General features: G+C 35.8%; 2 protein-coding genes across 2 annotated transcripts; both read right to left on the bottom strand.

Moving 5' to 3' along the window:
• Positions 1–7,542: 7,542 nt before the first annotated feature.
• LOC108705491 (olfactory receptor 52E8) lies at positions 7,543–8,713 on the bottom strand. The gene has a single exon (XM_018242372.2). It carries the CDS (start codon positions 8,545–8,547, stop codon positions 7,576–7,578), a length of 972 nt encoding a protein of 323 aa, XP_018097861.1. The 5' UTR covers positions 8,548–8,713; the 3' UTR covers positions 7,543–7,575.
• An 8,622-nt stretch (positions 8,714–17,335) lies between these two features.
• On the bottom strand, positions 17,336–18,465 carry LOC108705151 (olfactory receptor 1). The gene has a single exon (XM_018241951.2). The coding sequence runs from the start codon at positions 18,347–18,349 to the stop codon at positions 17,375–17,377; it is 975 nt and encodes a 324-aa protein (XP_018097440.1). The 5' UTR covers positions 18,350–18,465; the 3' UTR covers positions 17,336–17,374.
• Between the last annotated feature and the right edge of the window lie 7,693 nt (positions 18,466–26,158).

Consider the following 26,158-nt stretch of genomic DNA (forward strand, 5'->3'; position numbering starts at 1 on the left):
GCCAAAAGTTAAACCTAATGATGCCACAAATAAAGGTATTAACAAGCCAGACATGCAAGAGATACATTGGAACAAAATAATGTATTTCATTAGGTTCACACAAGGGAGTATTTGAAATTATAATATATTAGACATTGATGGTTGCCTGATTACTGGTTTCATAATGAGGAAGAGATAAGGACCACCAGTGTAATGGTGTTAATAAAAGGCCAAGTGACTTGCTGATGGCAACATAGTTCAGTATAATTGTATTGTGATTTGTTTCTGCTATAAAATTACATTTGGTAATATGATAATGGCACAAATAAGGTTTCTGATGATGGTGATGATATCCATTGACTAGTTTAAGTATCCTTCCTAATGAATAGCGTGATAACACTGCAGACAAGAACTATTACAATAGAGACTGTAATATGGATGTTCTGCTGGAGAACAGGACTTGCCTCAAACACTGTAAATGTCAATACCTGGCTGTTACCCCCTTTACATGTATAAATCTAGAAACTAGGATTCGTACTGCCCCATTAATAAGGTTGGCTTTCACCCTCAGTTCTGCTCACTCTACTGGAGAATTTGGAAGAGTAATTTCACAAGGAAGAACATGGCTGTAGATCTTTGAGGGAATGGTCATTGTAATAGAGTATCAGATACCTCTGGGTTAGTAGAGCCAGCACTATGCATGTGGGTTTACTAGAATATAACCCTGATGTTGCTGATAATATGTTAAATCAAGTTTGGAATAGTGTTTGGATCAATAAATACAGACAAAGATCATTATTCCTCCCCCAGCATTACATATTCAGGCAAGTAACATTCTGCTGGAGCCTCACATGTCATAGATGTTGCTAAAAGAGACAGTTTGGATGTCAGCAGGGAGTTTGTAAAGCTTGGTGATACCTTGGCTAACTGAACAATAAAAGGTATCACCAAACTTAACATTTTCTGCATTTTTTCAATGGCTAACACGGTACAACATCTCAAAACTATGGCAGGGAGTTTTTAATATAAATTTTTCAATTGAAAAAATGCAGATTTAGAAGGAGGGGGCAGATACTTTTGACTATATAGTTTGTGTGAAAACATTGTATGTCTTTAACTAAGGTATAATTGACTATACTAGTGTACTGTAGGTTTGGGTACCCTTTAGTTGGGACAGCTAAGTGTGGTCATAATTTACAGTTGGGAGGGGAAGCTGTTTCCATATCCTGGGTTATTCTCAAAGAAGTTCAGAAACTGGCCAGTAGATGTCTCAGGTCTAGTCTTGAAAAGGGAAAGTCAACACAGGCTCAGCCTCTTTAGATCCCACCTGTAATAAAGACTCACCCTGGTAGTCTAGTGGTGGGACGGCAGGGACGCCTGCCGCCACCTCGGCGGGGACACCCGCTGCACAAATGTTGTGCGCTTCAGGACCGGTACTTTAGGGAGCGCGCGGCGCGCCTCCTTTGGATTTAAGGCACAGGTGCGCTGACGTATGACATCAGCGCACAATGGCGCGAAATTTAAAAGTACTTAAAGGTACATTTTCTTTTTACACATTGCCCGTTATAGGAGTTTGTTCCTGGTGCTTTCTGAGTGTTTGCTATCCTGTTTTGAACCTGTTTTGATTCCTGTTGTGACCCCTGCCTGTCTTTTGACTATTCTGACCTCTGGATCCTGACCCTTGCCTGAATACCGACTACCTCTTCTGCTTGACCCTTCTGATTGACTTCCTGGTTTGACCCTTGCCTGCCTGACTACGTTTATTCTCTGCCTGCCCCGACCCGGTCTGATCTGACTACTCTATTGGCTAAACGCCTTGTGCTACGACCTTCTGCCCAAAGACTCTCGCTAACAGTCGTGCCCCTCTGCCTATCCAGAACATCTAGCCTTGCACCTCGTTTAAGTCCTGGTGGCATCCAAGTAGCTGAGGGCTCCTCCCGAGGCCAAAGGCGGTCACATTACAGGTGAAGCACGAGCCGAGACCAGGTTGCTTGGCATTTGTTCTGGTGTTGGGTGCCGACCGTGACACCACCTCTTAGATTCTCCTTTCACATTATCGGGTTACATTAGTAACATGGAGCCCATGGAGTTCCTAATCCAGTGCCCACAGCTGCAGCTTTTTAGCAGAAATGAGCCCTAATGTATCAAACCAAGAGATTTAGCACATTTTATTTTATTTATTTAATATTATAATATACAGTAGCAGCCTCATCTCAAATACATTAGTTATATCATTATGTCCAGTGCTCATGCTCTCAGTACTGGTACAAGATCTATTATCTGGAATGTTTGGAACCTGGGGTTTTCCATTGTTTTGCCACCAACATAAATGAACTTAGCTTACTAAGGATCAAGTACAAGGTACTGTGTTATTATTACCTAAAAAAGGAAATTATTTTTAAAAATGTTTATTATTTGCTTAAAATGTAACTCTATGGGAAATGGTCTTCCTGTATTTCAGAGCTTCCTGGATATCAGGTTTCCAAATGAGAGATCCCATACTTGTACAGGCTTTAAGGGCACACAAGATAATTCATGTATCTTTTCTATGTTTAATTGCCTCCAGTCATCACTGAATTGAACAGAAAAATGACATAAAGCTGAGGCTTTGCAAGTAGAGACATAACATTGGCCCTCTAGGTCAAACAAAGTTAACAACAGAGAGAAGTTGGCCTTAAACTTAATGGGTCTAATATAATTGTTTGGCCCATCTAGATTTGACTTGATAGGCTTAATCTGGATAGGACTTGATGGGCCTAATCTAATTGTTTGGCCTCTGGGCCAATGATTGGACCATAATAGGACCTTATGAGCCTAATCTGAATTGATTTGATGAGTTTAGTCTTATTGTTTGGAATCTGGACTAATGATTGGCCCATAATAGGACCCTATGCAAACCCATCTGGATTGGACTGTATCAACAGGCTGATGTTGTCCTCACCAAATATGATTTTTCTATCCAATAGGTATCTGGCCATTCCTTGGTCACACATTGGTTGGGCAGGCCATCAGTTAACCACCACTTTGCCACGTGATATCGGCACCTCATGTGACTGACCCAGGACTTTTCTACCTGGGTCCAGAATACTCCATGTGAGTTTTCTTAGGTATTTTTTTGTTTTTTATTTATATTAAGGACTGCACATTTCTTTTTTCTTACTATATTTTCCTAAATATTCATCCAATATTTAGCTCTTTTTCCTTTGCACACTTGCACTTTATGAGACGGTTATTAACAACGTATGAAGCTATAGCTATATTTATCAAGATAAAAATGTCCTAGTTGCATTGATCTATTCTATTTATCAACTTTTTTACGTATTACTCATACACGTATATCTATTTATACCTTTTATATTTGACCAATCAACTTTTTTCACATTTTGCACATTTGACTTTACATTTCATCAAATAATACTTAATGAATTTCTTGTCACTTTCTAATATAATCATCTAATCGGTATTATACTAATATTTAACTTGCATCACTTCGTGAACTTAGTATTTATTGTCCTATTTTTCTATTTAGTATTTTAATTATTTGGCATGTTCTATCGTATAATTGTTTTGGGAACAGTTGAGGAGCATTAATTACCTTATATATAAAGGATTTTTAATCATTGATCAGACTTACTATTAATATATTTAGAACACTATTTATTAGGCTGAAAAAAGTACCAATTAATTTTTGGAGGATTCAAATATCTATTAGTATTGATACTATCAAATCTTTTCAAACATTGTAATTCATATAGTTTTTTCTAATAATTTCTTATATTTAAAATTTTGATCTACTTGTCCATATATTGATTATTCTATTTTCTATGATAACCATGGCACATACTGTTAGTGAAGATACTATCTACTCTGAGCATAAACATAAATTAGATAGCATATTTACAGATTCTAGCATTAATTTAACTTCTGACTCTAAGAACCTCTTTCAGAAACTGGAAAACCTTTCACTTAAAGAATAGAGTACCTGGTGGGAGATTTGTAGTTTTGAAAAATATATTCAATTACAAATGATACCTAGTGGCTCGCATATTAAGAAATTTCCTACATATTTAACAGATAATAGTACTTTTATGGAAAGTTGGAATCAAGTCCTGACAGGTTGTTCATTGAAACTTATGAACGTATTAATTATAGAAATCAGCACATGATTCCTTTGAGGCAAATTTAAAAATAGTAAAATCTGATTTATTGGAAACCATGGACAAACCAGAATTTGATTCCCTTAATAAGAAATTGCAGATCAAACTAAAGGGTTTGGAAAAAGAAATAATAGAAATCAAAGTAGGAAAATTTACAAGGGATAAACGGGGTTATGAATCAAATAGAGTTTTTAATACCTTTAAGATTACTTGAACCCCTTATGCTCAGAGGAATAACTATAGGTCTACTAGTACTCCCAACAAATCTATCTCAAAGAAAGAAGGCACACAAAAACATGTCAGTTTTTCAGGTGAAGAAATTGACTTCACTGATGAATTTGATTCTGTTGCTGGCTCTCCCTCTTCTTCTTTTTCTTCAAGGGAAAACATGGCTCTAGAGATTTTTTCTGGTAAATTCTCAGGGAACAAATCCCCACATCCTTTTCGAAGAAACATGGGAACACGTTTCCAGGAGGAACAACATATGACACTCATGAGACGAGACGAAAGATCAGAAGAGGGGGATCCAGTTCAAACACAGCCGTATACTCTGAGAAAAAAGAACAAATGGTTCTGAATCTTTCATCAAGGACATTAAACAATAATGAACTTAGCCTTTTTTAAAAAGGTTTTGCTTTTTGTCCCTCCAAAAAATTCGAAACGATATTGGATGTTAACAGATTCATTAGAAAAATCTTGATTAAGAAACATTTCTTTGATTGTGATAATGAAACTAGGAGGGCTGACAATGGAGACAGTTAGAAAATGAATAGATTCAGCGGTACTGAGGGTTTAAACTTTGATGAAACATGTACTATTCTCATGCCGGAATCTCTCCAACGCGAGAATGATGACTCAGATATTAGAGTTGGGGTTGAACCAACCATAAGCAAAGAGAAGTTTCGCAAAAAACTAACTTCTATCCCACTTATCTCAGAGATACGAATGTTAATGCTTATCAGAAACAGATAGAACGTGACCTTATTGAACTTCATAATACTACCGTTTCAAAAAAATCTAATTTAAGTATGAAGGAAAGACAAGCCTTGAAAGATCTAAAAATAGACAAGAATATTGTCATCAAATCTGCTAACAAGGTCTGGTTGTGGTAATGGACAAGACTATGTACATGTCAGAAGCTGAAAGACAATTGAGTGATTCTGATACTTATGAATCTCTTAAAAGCAACCCACTAACAATGTATCAAAATCTACTGTTCACTTTGGTGAATAAACATACTGACATAGGTGTAATCACCAAACAAGTTGAAGAATATTTAAAAACTACCCATCCGACAGTAGCAATATTCCACCACTTACCAAAAGTCCACAAACCAACCAGACCCCCCTTGGGAAGACCTATAATATCAGGCATTGGCTCTCTTGGTGAACCTTTATCAGAACTAGTAGATTTTTAACTACAATCTTAAGTGTTACATTCCCCATCTTATATTAAAGATAGTGGACAGTCAATACCATGATGCATATTCATTGGCAATCACACTTCAAATGGGCCACTGTTGATGTCACAGCTTTATATTCTTGTATTCAACATCATTTGAGCTTAGAGGCAATCTCTACCATCTTGATAAGTATAGTACCTATGATACCAATCTAAAAAACTTTTTATATGAGGCAATTGAGTTCTTGATAACACATAATGTCTTTCTCTTTAACGATAAGTGTTACCTTCAGAAACAGGGCACTGCTATGGGGGCAAAATTCGTCCCATCATATGCGAATCTATATATGACTTGGTGGGAGTATAGACACATATATAGCGAAGATAATCCTTACAAAAAATATTACAATTACTATACTCACTATATAGATGATCTTATATTTATTTGGACAGGAGATTAACAGAACTTCGAAAATTTAGTGGTATATCTGAATCACAATGCCCTTAATCTTCGTTTTACCTCTGAATTCCATCCCAAGGAGATACATTTTTTGGATATCATGTTAAAAGGCCAGGATGATGGAGTTATGGCCACTCTTTATCATAAAAGTTGTGCTGCTAATACCACACTGCAGGCCTCCTCATACCATTCAAAACAATTGATCAAAAATATTCCAACAGGGCAATTTTTACGCCTCAGACATTTATGCACCAATTTTCAGAAATTTGTAAAACAGTCTTGCAACCTGAGGGACAGATTACGTTCGAGGGGTTATCCCCTGTCCATACTCACCAAAGCATTTGAGAAAGCTCTAGAAACCCAAAGAAACCTCCCTGTTGCAGAAATATTCCTCAAAAAATGTGTATCAATCACAACCAAAACAACCAGGAACACCACTTTGCATACTTACTTTCAGTCCTCAACTCTCCATTATTACAAATATTAATAACAAACATCTGCCCATATTACAGACAGATGATAAACTTAAAACCATGTTAGTTGTCTATCACCTAGTGTGGTTTGTGATGGAAAAGATCAAACTCCCATCTGGCTGTCTTATCAGGGCATGTTTAAGTGTGACTCTACACGGTGCAATGTATGTCCCTATATGTTTTGCGGTGATAGGTCTCTAACATCACAAGAAAAAGCTACAAAATAGGACAATACATTAACTGTAGCACAAAAAATGTAATATACCTTATCACATGCAAAAATTGTAACATACAATATGTGGGACAGACCTCTCATTGTTTGAGAGAAAGAATCAGAGAACACATCTCTGACATTCAGAAGAAAAAACCCACAAATGTTTCAAAAATTTTTTGTCCTGCACAAATGGAAATACCAACTATTTCCAAATACAAGGAATTGAGCGAATTATAGTACCCTATAGAGGTGGGGACATCTTACAAAAAATACTCAAACGGGAAGTCTTTTGGATTTTTACCCTTGACACCAGGCTGCCCAAAGGTATGAATTCAGACTTCGACGTGTCCTGTTACTTTGATTAAAGATATAACTATATACAGATTTAAGTACATTCACAAGTAATCGAGCTTGGCTTTTGTCTATACCATATATAGAATTATAATATCTGGTTAAATGTATCTATCGTCCCCCTTTATCTCTCCCTTGTTTTCTCTTTCTCTTTCCCCACCATTTCCCATTGTTTGGAATGAGGTGGATCCTATATTATGACTTCCATAGAATGATATTTGATGCTTAAAACCTTATACAACAAGTTTGATAATAACAAATAATGCATATATGATATAAAAAAGAAAGAGGTTCGATATCTTCTTACAGACATATACTCATATTTATATCAGATTTATTCATTCATATTTATACAATAATATTTTGAATATCTATATCAACTTTCGAACAAGGCCAATTATGTATCTTCAGCTTTATAATGTGAAACTGTACAGAAAACAAGTGCAATGCTTCAGGAGACTAGAAGAGCAACAGATAATTAAAGATGGCAACTTATTCAGCCTGCTGTAGGATTTCTCTTAAAAAGTAGAGAATATGTCCTTATTTATTATTGTGTGCCTTCACTCTAAATGTCTTGTGGAACATCTGTCCAACTATGGTTCTAATCTCTGCAGTTCTAAGACAGTATATAATGGGGTTGGCTAAATGGGGAATATACGTGTAGAGACAAAGAAGTAAGACATTTACATCAGCATCAAGAATGAAAGAGATCTTGCTCGTAGTGTATACAAACACCCTGGGGATATAGTACAAGCCAATGACAAACAAGTGAGTTGTACAGGTAGAAAATGCCTTCTGCCAGTTCTCACTGCCGGCTGATGAATGTATGACCCTGATAATAAGGAAGTATGACAGTATAATAATAGACATTGGTAAGAGTAATACAAACATAGCAAAACTATAGCTTAACGTTATTTCAAATGTATGGTCAGCACAGGCCAAAACTGTCAGAAATGTAATGGAACAGAAACAGTTCTTGATTTTATTAGGTCCACAGTATGGAAGTTTTGCATTATAAACAACCAGAATGATTTCCTGAATTGCATCAAGAGCCAAGAAACAGTAACAGATCAGAGTCACCAGCTTATTGCTGATAATGGAGTGATACCTGAGAGGCTTGCAGATAGCAACATAACGATCAATAGCCATCAGCATAATGATGAAGGAGTCAAGACTTCCAAGATAATGGACGCAGAAGAGTTGAAAGAAACATCCATAAAAGGAGATAGTTCCTACTCCAAACCAATATTTGGCAATGATTTTGGGTAGAGTTATTGTGTCAAAGAGGAGGTCAGAAAGAGAAAGGTTTCCAATCACAATATACATAGGGTGGTGTAGGTTTTCTTTCAGAATGATCAGAATGATGACTGTGCTGTTTGCAATCAGGGAAACACAGTAGACAATAAACATCATAATGGAGACCGGCGTATGGAAATTCTGCTGGAGACCTGGAAAACCCAACAGGATAAACTCAGAGACAGCAGTCTGATTAGTCACTGGTATGTCCACCATCTTTTACTTGCAGCACCAATGGCAAAGTAAGGCAATACTGGCATAAGATAGGCACCGGGAAACAATCTGCAGGGTAACGTCAATGTGGCTGAGAAGGACAACTCTTAGATACTTCAGAGATGGATTCTTTAAGGTTCTTTGCATTTCAGTTTGAAGAATATTGCCAAAATCTGGAAAATTAAACAGTTGCTGAATATTTTGCAGGTCATTATGTTTAGCAAGCATTAAATTGCAGGGACATGTAAACAACAACCAACCTTTCAGATGAAGTAGGCAATCGGCACAGTGGTGGCACCTTAGACCATGCTCAACCTAATTCATTATCGAAGCCTGCTTCATCTGTATATATGGAACATTAGGTATTCAATTTGGTGTCTCGCATATCCCAGCCACCTGGGAATGTTTTATTGAGCACTATTGCTTTAATGAAGATGATGTTGCTGGACAACAGCTCCCAGCATACTTTAACCCACTTTGTATGCTGGGCTTTGTAGTAACTGCGGTAAAGCAAAAATGTTATAATGTTTAGGGTTTCACTAAGATTATATTCTTTCACTTGCTCTGAATCAATAAGTTCAATACCTATAATGTGATGAAGTGGACATCAGGTGCCAACTGACCCATGTAAGGTCTATCTAAGGTTTATAAGCATCTGGAATCCCACCAGGGCCAACAGAGCAGAATTATACAGCTATGTAGATGCATTCAATAGACAACAAAGTGGGAGATGATAAAGTATCAGTGTTGATCTTGTGTGTGATGAACCAACAGAGAAGTGCAACTAAATTAATTTATATACATATATAAAATATGGTAATGACACATCTAAGATATTAACCTACCTATTTAGACATACAGAGGGGCAAATAACTTTTTGTGTAGTCTGTGCATCTTCCTTCTATATTAGAACTTGAAAAGTAGCCCCTGGGGCACTTCATGGGTGATGGTTAAACACTTTTTTGGGTGATATGTGGGGAGAAAGCTTATTTGCTTTGTTATATACACCTGAAAGCCCAGCTTGGAGGTTAGTTAGGATGATATTTGATATACAGATTTACTTTGTCCTATATGGTCTTGGAGAACTTGCTGAATAGCTGATGAACCTGTTTCTGTAACCTTGGCGCAGGCTCTGACCAAAGTGGGTTAGACCCAAAAAAACAAAACCACTGATTCAGGGTGACAATGATTAAATAAATATAAAATATAGTTCTGTTATTGTTCACTGAAAGGGAAAATAATATATTGTGTATTCTGGATTTCTAGTTTACACTGCACTACACTGATGGTCTTGACTACACATACCATTGTAACACTTGAGCACCAGTGAACTTTTCTCTTTCTAAAACTCCAGTTCCCACAATGCCTTGCATGTTCTGTGTTTAAACTCAAATAACAGAAGTGTGAAAGGCATTATGGTGATTGGAGTTCTGGAGGACTGACTACTGTTTGAAGAATTACTGCACATGAAGTCAGGACCTGCAGTGAACCAAATAGATAAATAAGTGAAATTCAAAATTACCAATTTCAAATTATAAATATTAAAACAACAATACCCGTGGTCATAATATATTTTTATTAAGAAACTTTTTAATTGTACGCACTTGCTATTAATTAGTAGACTAGCCAGTCACTAATTGATTATTATTGTTGTTTTAAATATTGTTTTAAGTATTAGGGGCAAATTTACTAAGCTCGAGTGAATTATTTTATCTTCGGCACACCACTTACTTGTTTTCATAGGGTGCATTCAATCACAGGACGCTTCCAAGCCAAGCAGGATCATTTCTTTACAACAGGGAAATGAAGCACACAACCATACTTTGCTCCTGCCTTATAAAACATTTATGACAGCAGAAATATGGTACTAGCTTTCATGGACAACCCCTTCCTCAAGCTGAACGTTCTGAAAAAAAATTACGAACACCTCTAAAGTCTCAAAAAATTAAAATTTTAACAATTCCTAGGGGAAAAAATCTAAAAAACCTGTAAAAGTTCAAATTGATTAAAAAAAGTCCAATAGGATCAGCTCAACTCCAACTTCTACAGTATAAGACCTTGACAGCTTTTACCTTAAAGTTTTTCATGGTTTTTACACTTAGGGGCAAATTCATCAAGGGTCGAATATTGAGGGTTAATTAACCCTCGATATTCGACTGGGGAATGAAAAGTCGAAGGATTTTGCGCAAATACTTCGATCGAACGATTCGAAGGATTTTAATCCAACGATCAAAGGATTATCCTTCGACCAAAAAAAGTTAGCCAAGCCTATGGGGACCTTCTCCATAGGCTAACATTGAGTTCGGTAGCTTTTAGGTGGCGAACTTGGGGGGTTGAAGTTTTTTCTTAAAGAGACAGTACTACGACTATCAAATGGTCGAATAGTCGAACGATTTTTAGTTCGAATCCTTCCATTCGAAGTCATTGTCGAAGGTCGAAGTAGCCCATTTGATGGTCGAAGTAGCCAAAAAACACTTCGAAATTCTAAGTATTTTTTCTTCTATTCCTTCACTTGAACTTAGTGAATGGGCCCCTAGATAAATTTTTTAGAACTTTAAAAAAGAATAGAAAAACCATGAATTTGTGGAATAAATTGAACGCTGACGCTGAACGTCCTGAAAAAAAATTTACGAACACCTCTATAGTCTCAAAAAATTTGAATTCAGACAATTCCTAGGGGAAAAAAATCTGAAAACCTGTAAAAGTTCAAATTGATTAAAAACAGTCCAATAGGATCAGCTCAACTCCGACTAACTTTTATAAGACCTCGACAACTTTTACCTTTTTTTCATGGTTTTTACACTCAATAGATCTAAATTATTTAGTGCTTTTAAAAAAAATAGAAAAACCATGAATTTGTGGAAAATTAGTAAATCATTAGTGTTAGTAAATCGGCCCCTTAATACATAACACATTTTTTGTGGTTTTGAATATTTAATCTAATACACTATTATTAGTAATAAAACGTTTTATTTAGGGAAATGTTAATACATTGTCCCCTTAATTTGTTTGTCTAATAGTTTGGTAAATCTACCTGTCTTTGTGCTTTTGTTCATTCAGTTACTGGGACTACTGCTTTGGAATCTTATAATCTGTAAAATGTCTCAACATTCATTCTGGAAAAAAACATTAATTTCCCACAACAATTTACTATTATTACAGACACTTTTTTCCTATAAAAAAACAAATGAAAATTATTTTCTTTCCTGAGTAAGACTTTGCCATATACAACCATTATAAGAAAATGTTTCTCTATTTGAATAAAAATTGTGATTTTACTAAAATCTGATTTTATCTCATTGTTTCAATAAAATAAAACTTGACCAAACTCCCATCCCAAATTTTGCCTTATTTATCATTAAAATAACTAATAATAAAAAAATTAAAGCTGGGCTTTCAAGAGTCTATAAATAATTAATAAAAAAAAATTGGATCGGGGTAAAAGAGAAAAAGGTTTATCACAAGAAAAGTCATGGTCAAGATTCAATTTGAGATGCAATTCAATTGAGAAAAGGTTATCTCACTGTTTATCACGTGAAAACTCTTTTGAAGTCTTTGGGAGAAAACTGAAATTGCATTTGGAGAAAAGATTGATTTTCTCGAATGGAATCTTGTCCATGAGTTTTCACGTGATAAACCAGGAGATAACTTTATGAATTGGATCTAGCCCAATCTAGCATCTCAGAGCAATTGACAAAAATTCCCCAAAATTAGAAGAACACTTATTAAAAAGCAGAAAAACACAAAAAAAATTCATAAATAGCGACATTGGAAACCAGAATAAAAATGCCCTCAAACCAAATTTTTATAAATTGAGACAATCTTTGACTTTAAGGAAATTACATTTTAAGGTTATTGGTTTCAGTAAATCTGTCCCTATGTGAAATATGTATGATAAATAGGAGGTAGGTTATAACTGAAATTAAAACACTTACAGGTTACGCAGTCACTGGGAACTGCACAGACTCCTCTGTATTCTTGTGCTGTTCCCTTGTATTTATACTGTTCATGTTCATTCATCTGTAATTAATACAATCTCCTGAAAAAATCACATTCATTTATTTTACATTAATAAGTCATATCCCACCGGGATTTGATTGCTTGGTGGTGTTTCGAAACCTGGCTTTTGTAGTTAGGAATCCTTATTATATCCCAAACATGAAATGATTACCATACAACAAGAATGTCATAAAGAGGACAAGATTCATCTTCATTTAGCCAATTATTTCCAATTATAATGAAGATACTGATATATGTGGTAAAGTTTGTAGTGTCCCTCGTAGGTCAAGGTTCCCTAATCGTTTTTTACCCATGAGCCACATTCAGATGTGAAAATAGTTGGAGAGCAACACAAGCATGAACAATGTTCCTGGGGGTGACAACTATGGGCAGTGATTGGCTATTGTAGAACTGTAGTATGGATGTGGAACAGATCCAAAGCGGCAGTCAAACTGCAAAAAATCCGTTTATTGGGGAGTGTACAACATGTTTCGGGACAAGCCCTTTATCACACTTGATAAAGGGCTTGTCCCGAAACATGTTGTACACTCCCCAATAAACGGATTTTTTGCAGTTTGACTGCCGCTTTGGATCTGTTCCACATCCATACTACAGTTCTACATATTGATTTGGGTTATCGGACACAGGATACCCGTGGACAGGTCTGATCTAATGATGTGGTGAGCTCCTTTCATTCTATATTGTGCAGTGATTGGCTATTGGTAGCCCCTATGTGAACTGGCAGCCTACAGGAGGCTCTATTTCGCAGTATATCTGCTGTTTATGCAAACAAAATGTGCCTAGATGCCAGGAATTCAAAAATATGCACCTGCTTTTATTCCACTTGGAACAACATCCAAGGGGTTGGTGAGGAACATGTTGGTTCTCTGGTTGGAGATCACTGCCATGAGGCTTAATACCAGAACAGGGTTAGGCGTCATCACACTCAGTGCAAAATTCAAATATTTAAAGGGCCAATTGTTCCTTGCCTAATGTACAGTAGATCTATTTCCATAGTGCATAGGTGTGCTTATATTGTCTGATCTTTGTCCTTGACCCTTGCCTTGACCTTGTTGTTCCACTGCCTGTACTGACCTACTGACCCCTGTCTGTTACTGACCATTCTTCAGATCTTGATTTTGTACCAAGCTATTGACTATGGCCTGTGACCTCAACTACCCTAACATTTCCTGATTTTGTACTGCCTGTTTGGTATTGCGCTTGTTCCAAGACTATTCTACCTGCTCCCCGTCCCTTTTATATATGCCCTTGTCTGCCCAGAACTCTCTCCTTGGTCCGATCATATTAAGACCTTTTGGAATCCGAGTAGCAGAGGGCTCCCCCGAATCGATAAGCAATATATAAAAATATATAAATACAATGGAAGTGCTACTGATCTGGCAGATTAACTACAAGCATACAAAAAGAGAGGGTATTGATCAATGCACATCCCTGGTCCCCAGTTTCACTAGTAATTTGTAATGTATGCAAGTGCGAGTATTTTCAAAATCAGGAGTTTTTAGTTACATATGGTGGTCCCTAGTCTCTGATGATATTTTTCATAGATTGGCACCTCCTTGTATAGTACATTTCTTGGGATAAGTGTCTCCTGACCAAGGCACTGGCCTCATAGGGCTTGATCATATCCCATGCCATCAGCTTTTATAGATGAGAGGGTTCCAAAAGCAAAACATTGATTTTGCAGGTTCACTCCTTCCTATCCCACTTACAGACCAGACCAAAACACATTTTGAAAGTTTTAGAGACCACAATTAAAGGGAGGGATGTAGTGTGAACTTCTTGCTACCAGTTTCCATTGGGTCCAGACCTTGTTTTGATTTTTATTTGACTTTACAGAGCAACTTAAGCTAGATAGAATCTTAAAGTGATACTGTCATGAGAAAACATGATTTTTTCATAACGCCTCAGTTAATAGAACTACTCCAGCAGACTTCTGCACTGAAACCTGTTTTTCAAAAGAGCAAACTGATTTTTTTTATAATTTTGAAATCTGACATGGGGCTAGACATATTGTCAGTTTCCCAGCTGCCCGCAGTCATGTGATTTGTGCTCTTGATAAAATTCAGTCACACTTTACTGCTGTACTGCAAGTTGGATTGGTATCACCCCCCTCCCTTCCCCCCCCAGCAGCCTAACAACAGAACAATGGGAAGGTAACCAGATAGCAGCTCCCTAACATAAAATAACAGCTATGTTAGGCTGGATCAAGCAGTTACCTGGATTTTAAATGTATCTTTATGGAATTTATTGGGTTATTAATAAGTACTCACTATATAAATTGGAATTTTAATGGATTAATTACACGTAATATTATTATGTATTATATATGGATTGAGGTCATGATAATTGATGCAATGGTTATTTGATGCATCCTTATTAATGTATTTGAGATAAATGTATTTATTCACGTTGCACTTTAGCATAATGCACCTTAATTGAATGTAATATGTAATGGTTAACTAAATGGTTAATGGTTTACCCATGATGCACTGGATGAGTCACATGAGGTTTTAAATGTTTGCTTTTTCAAATGTTCCTTTACACTTGACAAAGGGCTCCGCCCGAAACATGTTGTGTAACTCTACCTCCCAATAAAGAGTATTGCAATCAACTTGCTGCCTTGGGTTTGTTCCACAACTAACTGCATTATTGATACATTGATTTGGGATATCGAACACAGGATAACCCATGGAATTAAACCAACAAAGACTTTTGGTGAGCCGCACCCATTCTTTTATTTGAAATAAAATAACAGCTGCCTGGTAGATCTAAGAACAGCACTCAATAGTAAAATCCAGGTTCCACTGAGACACATTCAGTTACATTGAGTGGGAGAAACAACAGCCTGCCAGAAAGCATTTCTCTCCTAAAGTGTTGGCTCTTTCTGAAAGCACATGACCAGGCAAAATGACCTGAGATGCAACTACACACCAATATTACAACTAAAAAATACACTTGTTGGATTAGGAATTATATTTTATATGGGAGAGTGAATTATTTGCAGTGTAAAGAGTGTAATTTAGGAATAAAAGCTACACCATAAGAATCATGACATAACCCCTTTAAGCTAGAGATGGTGTAGCTTGTGCATAAGGCTTGATATGCTAACATAGGACTGTGCTTGTTTTGTCTTGTTGTCTTGCTTATTTTAGTGCCAGTGCTGAAGATATTAGATATAGTGGAACAACAATGTATCAGTTGATACTGTATTCATATCATTTGAGAATGGGAAAACTCCACTTATTGGGCAGCAAAACTTGTTTGAAAATGAGCAATGGTGCTTAGGCTCATCACAGCATGGAACCATCAACCAACCTAACAATCAATGGCAGAGAAACCAGTCATATGCTGAGACTTCACTCATCACCAAGATGTTGCAGAAGATGGCAGCCTTGACAGTCATGTTTGTTTCTGTAAATCCACAAGATGGCCCAGAGTAGTTGAGCAGCTTATGATTTAGCCACACAGCATTTAGGGGGTAGTTAGTACAACTCTCATGAGGGGTTATTTACATAGAATTGTGCACAAGGCTAGGCACTAATACTCCTCTTCTGCATGGGGGTCTAGCCTACTCTAGAGGTGCATGGGTGCCAATCATAACAGGCTTGCCCTCTACTTTACACATAGCACTGTAGGACAAACTACATAAAATAGAATAAACATCTAAGGATTAGGGGCAAAGACACACCTCTTTAGTCAACTATGTATTCAGAACTGCTGGTTAACAGCACAGTTACTGCAATACATTCAGGGCCACTGTACCATAACCCAAAGGTTGTCAAAGGTCAAACTTTAGGTTTAGGTTAGTTTTTAAATCAATGATTAAACACTATTTCTCTAAAAATGCCATGAAAATGATAGAAATATTCAAATGCAAAAAGTATGAACAAAAATCCAAAAATCCAAAATTCACAAATTTTTCGTAAGCAAGTGAAAAATTCATCCAAAAATGATCTCTGAAAACCACTTAAACCACAAATGAACAGCTGATCTTTGCAAGAAAAAAAGGGAACTTCCACTGACGTCTACATGACCTAGACAGGTTTTACTTGCCTTTCTTTTGTGTTTGTAGATTTTATGGTTTTTACACTTGATAAACTATGAAAAAATTAAGAAACAAACATTCTATGAACTTATAAATTGGCTGCCCAGCCTCCAATATAAATATGAAACCTATTTCAATAATTCCCCACTGTTGAACTTGAACTGGAAGCCCTTGCCATAGATGATCTGACTTTTTCTGACTTTCATTATTTGATTAATTAACTGCATGGAAGCAGGTACCATGTTCATGCCCAATACCTGCTTTAAGTACAAATGAGCCAAATAAAATTATTGTTCATGTTTATTTCAGAGAATAACTTAATTTCATGAATGCAGGTACATGATATATTATGCAAAATGCTTGAGACCTAGGGTTTTCTAAAAAAGATATCACTGAATAAAGAAGCCCCGATTCCATGCACCTATGTACCTCAGTAGCCTATAAACATCACATAGAACATCACTTAGAGTAATATTATGCAAACAGCTCTAAACTGATTTTGTTGACTCAACAACTTTTGTGTTGCCTCATAGATGCACCCATGTTGTACTTCACCTGTTGGCTTAGTTTAATGTCTTTCTTTATTATCAAGACCATCTAATCAGTGGAGCCTTTTTCTAGATAAGGATAATGATTGGATTGATCAACTTCCAGGATCAAATGTTTCATTTGGGTTCAATTTTAAAGGCAACAAGAGATAGTTTTCAGGGGCTGTAGAAGACACATTTAAACAGGACAAACCTATTGAATGAGGTACTGGCAATACTAGGAAGACAACTGAAGTGTGGACACCTTGTGTTTTGTTTTTGAGTCTAATATTTTCTGGGATATTTGTTCGAGTATGGTTCTGATTTCTTTGGTTCTAAGACAATATATAATAGGGTTGGCTACATGGGGAATATATGTGTAGAGACAAAGAATTAAGACATTTATATTAGCATCAACCATAGAGATGTGACTTGTACTATACACAAACACCCTGGGGATATAATACAAGCCAATAACAAATAAGTGAGTTACACAAGTGTAAAACGCCTTCTGCCAGTTCTCACTGCCGGCTGCTAAATGTACAGCTCTTATTATGAAAATATATGAGACTATAATTATAGACAATGGCAGGAGGAGTGCCACCATGGCAAAAATATAGCTCAGTGTTCTTACTGATGTATGGTCCTCACAGGCCAAAGGCATTAGAAATGTAATGGAACAGAAACAGCTTTTGATTTTATTAGGTCCACAGTAAAGAAGTTTTGCAGCAAGGACGGCAGTTATTGATACTCTAGTGGCATCAAACATCCAGAAGCAGTTACAGATAATAGTCACCAGTTTATTGCTGATAATGGAGTGATATCGCAGGGGTCTGCAGATAGCAACATAACGATCAATAGCCATTAGCATAATGATGAGGGAGTCAATACTGCCAAGGTAATGGACAAAGAACATCTGAAACATACATGGATAATAAGAGATAGATCCTGCACCGAACCAGTATTTGGCAATCATTTTTGGTAATGTTATTGTGTCAAAGAGCAGATCAGAAATGGAGAGGTTCTTGATGATGATATACATTGGCTGGTGTAATTGACGCCTATGAATGATCAGTGTGATAACAATGCTATTTGCCACCAATGATACACAGTAGACAAGAAACATTGTAATGGAGACTGGAATATGAAAGTCCTGTTGGAGATCTGGAAAACAGAGGAGGACAAACTCTATGACAGTGGATTGATTAGACATGGAGATGGTCAGGTCTTCTATATGGACAGATGGCCTGTAGATGTAGATATAGAAATTATGATCAAGACAGATGATGGTTTACTGTAAACAGGCTTCTTCAGTGTTGCCCAGGGATGGAAACCACACAACTCAGACCACACAACTCAAAAATATTTTAGAGCAGTCTTCCTTATGACTCTTTAAAGCTGTTCTTATTTGGGATTGGAGAAACTAGGCAAAAGTGAATCTGGAAAGGAAAATATAATTTTTTTGTTTAGATGGATAGATATACAAAGACAGAGAATGTTTATATAACTCTCACTGGGGAATCTTGGAGGATTCCTAGAGAGGAAGAGATATCATTACATTTTAAAACTTCTAATTATTTTTTATCTAATGTTAGTAATCTTTTTTTAAACAAATAGTAAAATAATGGCATTGTTTCATCCCTAGTTTAAAGACTAAAACATCCACAAAGAGCAGTGCTTTCTACTATCAGTCTAAAATTGTACAAAACTGCCAATATCTCAGAAACCACTCAAATTGTCACCTCAAGAACTTGACTTCATCAGATTTATCAGCACAGATCACAATGTCAAGAAGCAACTTTAGGGACATCTGTCATTGACTTCTACATGACCTCGACAAGTTTGAGATGGAGTATTTTTGGATTTTTAGAAGCCGTGGGGTATGATAAGGATTTGAGAGTTTTTTCCTCTAGAAAATTTGAGTTTTTCTCTTTAAAAACTCCAACAGAAAAATCTGAGATTTCATAAATGGGCACCTAAATGTCAATTGCTAAAGAAATCAGAGGACCACTCAAAACTTTTAATTAATTAAATTTTTTGGAGGGTACTATTAAATAATTTGTGGAGATAATTAAGATACATCAATCACAAGTTGACAGTCAGTAAGAAATACTATTATGTCAGGGGCACATTTACTAAACTTGAATTAATCTCATTTTTTTTTATCAATCATCATCAATTCGAATTTTAAGATTGATGCTCCAAAAACTCAAGTTTTTCAAGTTTTCGCTGCATAAACTCAACTTTTTCAGATTATTGGACAAAACCCCAGAAACCCCAGACAAAACCCCAGACTTTATCTGATTATCCAGTGCAGATCACATGTCAAGAAACAACTTTAGGTACATTTGCTTTTGACTTCTACATGACTTCGACAGGTTTCAGCTTCACAAAAAAAAGGTCGATATTCCTTAACGCACAGTTTTGTGCATTATTTAAGACGCGTTATTTAAGGAATGATTCATCAAAGTATTTTCGCATGCATTAATAGACATAGCGCAAACGTTAATTCTACATTTCTGCCCAGCAGTATTGTGAAATTTAACAACTCTCAGGAGTAGGTGTTACAACTTACTAAACAACATCATATGGATTCATAGAGGAAGATGTAGTGAGGAGCTGTAGGGCAGCAATTAAAGACCTTGGCCAGATCCAGAATGCACTACGTTCTGTGTCATGGAATTATATTAAGTTTCCCAGGGAAAGGAATGAATATAATACTGTAAAAAGAGACTTCTACTCTGCCAGTGACATCCCGAATGTCTTAGGTGCTATATATTGCACTAATAACATGTGACAATATCAAATGCCCTAAAATATCGCACAAAATAACGCATGCTATAAAATATCGCACAAAATAACGCATGCTATAAAATACCGTACAAAATAATGCACAAAATAATGCATGCTATAAAATACCGTACAAAATAATGCATGCTATAAAATATAGCACAAAATAACGCATGCTATAAAATACCGTACAAAATAATGCACAAAATAATGCATGCTATAAAATATAGCACAAAATAATGCATGCTATAAAATACCGTACAAAATAATGCATGCTAGAAAATATAGCACAAAATAACGCATGCTATAAAATACCATACAAAATAACGCACAAAATAATGCATGCTATAAAATACAGTACAAAATAACGCACAAAATAACGCATGCTTTAAAATATTGCACAAAATAATGCATGCTATAGAAAACAGCACAAAATATTGCACAAAATAACGCATGCTATAAAATACCGTACAAAATAATGCACAAAATAATGCATGCTATAAAATACCGTACAAAATAATGCATGCTATAAAATATAGCACAAAATAACGCATGCTATAAAATACCGTACAAAATCATGCACAAAATAATGCATGCTATAAAATATAGCACAAAATAATGCATGCTATAAAATACAGTACAAAATAATGCATGCTATAAAATATAGCACAAAATAACGCATGCTATAAAATACCATACAAAATAACGCACAAAATAACGCATGCTATAAAATACAGTACAAAATAACGCACAAAATAACGCATGCTTTAAAATATTGCACAAAATAATGCATGCTATAGAATACAGCACAAAATATTGACAAAATAACGCATGCTATAAAATACCGCACACAGTTCAGCTAAAATGAACGTAAGAATATCACTTCCTAAATTAGACAAGTGGACTTTTAGTGAATCGATCGTTAATTCTAAGAAGTGATACAATTTTTAAGGCATGCTATAGATAACACTTACTTTTTAGACCTTTAATGAATCGGCCCCTATATATTTTATCTGTGACTGTAGATCTAAATTCTTGAGAGACCTGAAGGAACATGTAATGCATCTGTTTCTGCCACACTTATAGCAGCCTTTAAAGGCTTAAAAGTGTGCAGGTGCTAAGTAAGGGTTTGTCATTTTCTCCTAGTTGGAACTTTGATATCTTTGAAACTATGTTGGATGTAAATCAATTCATTAGAAAATTAGTCTTGAAAAAATATTTTGCACAAAAAGAGGAAAATGATAATTTAAATAGTTCAACAGCAGGTGAAATTAGAACTGAAGCTGGTATAGACACTTCTAAATTTAAGAATCGCAGCAACTTCTATCCCACTCAACTTAGAGGTCTCCTGGTAGATACCAACACAAAGGTGAAGAAGCACTATGGCAATTATATTATGAAACTACTAATTCACAGGTGGCCTCTAATTTGACAGGATTGGAACGAGCTGCACTAAAAGAATTACAAGAGGACGACACTATAATAGTGATGGGCAAATTTGTCCAGTTTCGGTACGGTTCGGAATTTTGTCGCCGGCATCAAAATGGGCGCAGGCATCAAAGTTGTCGCCGGTGCCCATTGAAGTCAATGGGCGTCCATTAATCGTCACCGGCGTCCAAATTGTCACCAGCGTCAATTCTGTCACCTTTGAAGAATTTTGACGCGGACGAATTTGCGTGGCAAATTCGTGAATGTATTTGCCGGCGGTGAAATGAGGAAATTTGCGCCTGCCGAATAAATTTGCCCATCATTACAATATAATAATAAAAAATGCACATAAGGGAGGATTGGTGGTTGTGCTAGATACAAATACCTATAGAGATGAAGCTTTAAGACAACTGAGTGATTTAGAGGCATATTTTTAAGTGCTAGGTAAGCATGAAACGCGTTAGGGTTGACATGATATAATAAATTCTTTATTTAAACTAAAAAGCATGGATATAGAGAATTTTTGAATCTAAAGAAACCAGTATGGGAGTAGAAGAGGAAACGTTGAAATAGATTTACACATTAGGTGAAATTCTCACTGGAGGATTATTATGCATTTAAATGAAGCTACTGGCCATGAAAAGCTGGAGAAAAGCAACTGATGTTTCTGTGCTGCTCCCTTGTTAATACATTGATGAATGCTGGGGTTTATAGTCCAACAAGTTTACACTGAGAAACAGTAATTAGATCCCCTTTAAAGGGGTGCTTCACCTTTAAGTTAACTTTAGTATGTAATAGAATGGCTAATTCTAAGCAACTTTTCAATTGGTCATCATTTTTTCTGTATTATAGTTTTTGAATTATGTGCCTTCCTCTTCTGACTATTTCCAGCTTTCACGTGGGGGTCACTGACCCCATCTAAAAGCAAATGCTCTGTAAGGCTACAAATGTATTTTTATCGCTACCTTTTATTACTCATCGTTCTATTCAGGCCTCTCCTATTCATATTCCAGTCTCTTAAATCAATGCATGGTTGCTAGGGGAATTTGGCCCCTAGCAACCAGACTGCTGAAATGACAAACTGGAGAGCTGCTGAATAAAAAGCTAAATAAGTCTAAAACCATAAATAATAAAAAATGAAAACCAATTGCAAATTGTCTCAGAATATCACTCTCTACATCATACTAATAGGGCAGATTTATCAAGGGTCGAATTTCGAGTTTATTGGAGTTTTTAAAAACTCCCATAAATTTGAAATTTGAAAAAAAAGACCAACTGAGTTGTATTAAAGAATTTGAATTTTTTAGACTTGGTTGAATAGGATTTACCTACAAATTTGAATCAGATTCGAATTTGATTCGAATTCGATTCAAATTTTTTCACAAAAAAAACCTTAAATTTTTTATTTTTCAAAAGTCCACCAAATAACTCCAAATTGATTGTAGGAGGTCCCCCATAGGCTAAAACACCAATTTGGCAGGTTTTAGATGGTGAATAGTCAAATTAGAATTCTTAAAGGGACAATTTGTTTTGTTTTTTAATTCAAATCGAATTTGGACTATTCCCTAATCAAATTACATGAAAATAAGCTCAAAATTAGAATTTAAAAATTCAAATTTTCAATTCGTCCCTTGATAAATCTGCCCCTTAAGGTGAACAACCCCTTTAGGTGAAATTCCTTATATAACCCATATCATCTTTTATCAACACATGAATTTGAGTCTTAACCACAATTTGAGTTTTTGCAGCAAAATAAATGCAGTCTTAACTATGTTGACTATGTTCAAGATTTAATAGGAGCAAAAAATTATAAAATTGAACAGAAAAAAAAATCAGCTGGGGAGTTTATGTAGAATTCAACAAGAGTTGTATTTTCCAAGTTGAAGCAATTTTAAAATGTGAGTTTTTTCTAAATCAGGTTTTATTTTTTACACAATTTTGAGTTATCATGTTACAAAGTTTTTTGAAGTAAATAAGCACCCAATTGAGATTTTCAATGTTTCTGAAACAAAACATTAAATTACTCGAATTCGGCATTTGATAAATCTGCCTCACATAGATACTACCGGCCAAAATTTATAAGAATATAAGGCAAAGGTTTCCAGCTGATACAGAATCTTCTGCTAAGTTTTGATGACATCAATAGGAGCAAAGTACTCTGCCCCAACCAAAACAGATAAGGTTTCAGACAGAGGAAGTTACATTTGTCTCGACTAAACGATTAGTCATGAGGTGTCTCAGTTACTAACAGTGGGTGCAACACCAGGTACAAACTTGCATGTGCTAAAACATTATACAAAAAGAGCCTGTGTTTTTTGCCCCCAGTGCGTATCCACCACTATTGACATGTGTGTGACATCATTTTTAGGGGAAAATAATGTTACCCCCAAATAATTGTATAAGGATAGAGGAGTGAAAACCTGCAGCCCACACTTGCTATGGTAATACAAATAATTTTTCATAATAAACGGCAAAATAACTATAATTAAATAAACTTAAAATTTAATGTAATTGTTATTGAAGGCAATATCGCTCAGCCCTCCTCTTCTCTGCACTGCTGCTCCAGACTACATATAGGTGCAGGTTTATCAAGAGTGAAAATTTGAAGTAAAAAAATTCGAATTTCAAGCAATATTTGTGTACTTCGACTAAGGAATAGTCAAAAAATGTGAAAATTCGAATATCGAAATTTATCATGTACTGTCTCTTTAAAAATTCAACTTCGACCATTTGCCATCTAAAACCTGCCGAATTGCTGTTTTAGCCTATTGGGGACCTCCTAGAACCTATTTGGAGTCAATCGGTGGACTTTGAAAAATCAATGTTTTTTTCGAAAATGCTTTTAATCAAATTCGATTGAATTCCATCTTAATTAAATTTGAACAATCTAATACAACCTATTCACTCGCAAAAAAAACAACTTTTTTTTAAAATACATTTCGGTTGGTCTTTTTTTATTCTAATTTGGAAGTTGTGGGAGTTCAAAAAACTTCGAAATTCAACCCTTGATAAATCTGCCCCATAGAGTTGAAACAATGTAGCATTAGTCTACTCTTCTCCAGGCAAGACTCCACTTCCCACAAGATGATTAAAAAGATGTGAAAAATAAGAAATAAAAATGGGAAAGTCATTTTTCTTGTTCAAGATAAGGTTCCTTGCACTAAAATAAAGCTTTTTAATTGGCAGCCGCTAGTTGTTGGTGGTCAGAGGGGAAACCAGAGCTGCCCCTCTTTTCAATATATGTCCAGGGAGGTTAAATGGGTTGTTCACCTTTAAATTAACTGTTAGTATGATGTAGAGAGGGATATTCTGAGACAATTTGCAATTGGTTTTCATTTTTTATTATTTGTGGTTTTTGGGTTATTTTTATTCAGCGGCTCTCCAGTTTGCAATTTCAGCCATCTGGTTGCTAGGGTCCTAAGTCCCCTAGCAACCATGCATTGATTTGAATAAGAGACTGGAATATGAATAGAAGAGTCCTGAATAGGAAGTAATAGTAATAAAAAGTAACAATAACAATAAATGTGTAGCCTTACAGAGCATTTGTTTTTTAGATGGGGTCAGTGAACCCCATTTGAAAAGGGTCAGAAGAAAAAAGGCAATTAATTAAAAAAAATAATGAAGACCAATTGAAAAGTTGCTTAGATCTGGCAATTCTATAACATACTAAAAGTTACCCTAAAAGTGAACCACTCCTTTAAAGTCACACATATGGGTTCAGCTGTGGTTCCCCAGCGAGTAGAAGAGGTGGAATTTGCTGAACTTCAAGGGGGATCATGAGGAGACAAGAGCTGCAGAACTGATTGCGCATTCCTGCGAGCGGCTACAGGATGTTTAATAGATATAAATCACAGTGCTAGGAAACTTGGTTGAATTTTAAAAAATAGCTTTATATTTCTTTTAAATCTCATTATACTTTGTGACAGACAGACATATAGAAAATACAGCATGGGTGTCTTTCTGCCTATACATTTATCATTGTGCCTCTGACTTTCTTGGGGTGTTTCGGCTTCTGGAAATACCGTCTACCGGCCTGGTCCACTTCACCGAAAAATTGTTTTTCTATGGTAAAACAAATGAAAATAACGGCGGTATCAGCTACTAAAACTGAATTTTTTCTCACTCTAATAAAAAAAATATTTAACCAAACTCTCAAACTCGAATCCTCTTTATTTACCAATAGTTTTATTTAAAAACAAGTCAGTGCACAAAAACAGTGAACAATTGACGCTCTGAAAACTCAGCTTTATGGAATTGTCGCTGCAACGTTTCAAATTTATTGGATTATCAGATGAAAACTAGTGCAGATCACGATCGTTATCTGCCATCGGCTTCTACATGACCTCAACAGGTTTTAGCTGGAGTATTTTTGAATTTCGATTTTTAGCAGCTTTGGGGTATAATAAATCTCTAAAAATTTTAGTTTTTTTCCTCTAAAAATTTACATTTAGGGGCAGATTCACTAAGGGTCGAATTTCGAAGTAAAAAATACTTCGAAATTCGACCCTCGAATTGAAATCCTTCGACTTCGAATATCGAAGTCGAAGGATTTAGCGCTAATCCTTCGATCGAACGATCGAAGGATTTTAATCCAACGATCGAACGAAAATCCTTCGATCAAAAAAAGGTTAGCAAGCCTATGGGGACCTTCCCCATAGGCTAACATTGACTTCGGTAGCTTTTAGCTGCCGAAGTAGGGGGTCGAATTTTTTTTTAAAGGGCAAGTACTTCGACTATCGAATGGTCGAATAGTCGAACGATTTTTCGTTCAATTCGTTCGATTTCGTTCGACTTCGATCGAATT

This window comes from Xenopus laevis, chromosome 2L (assembly GCF_017654675.1).
Source record: "Xenopus laevis strain J_2021 chromosome 2L, Xenopus_laevis_v10.1, whole genome shotgun sequence".
Classification (NCBI taxonomy): domain Eukaryota; kingdom Metazoa; phylum Chordata; class Amphibia; order Anura; family Pipidae; genus Xenopus; species Xenopus laevis.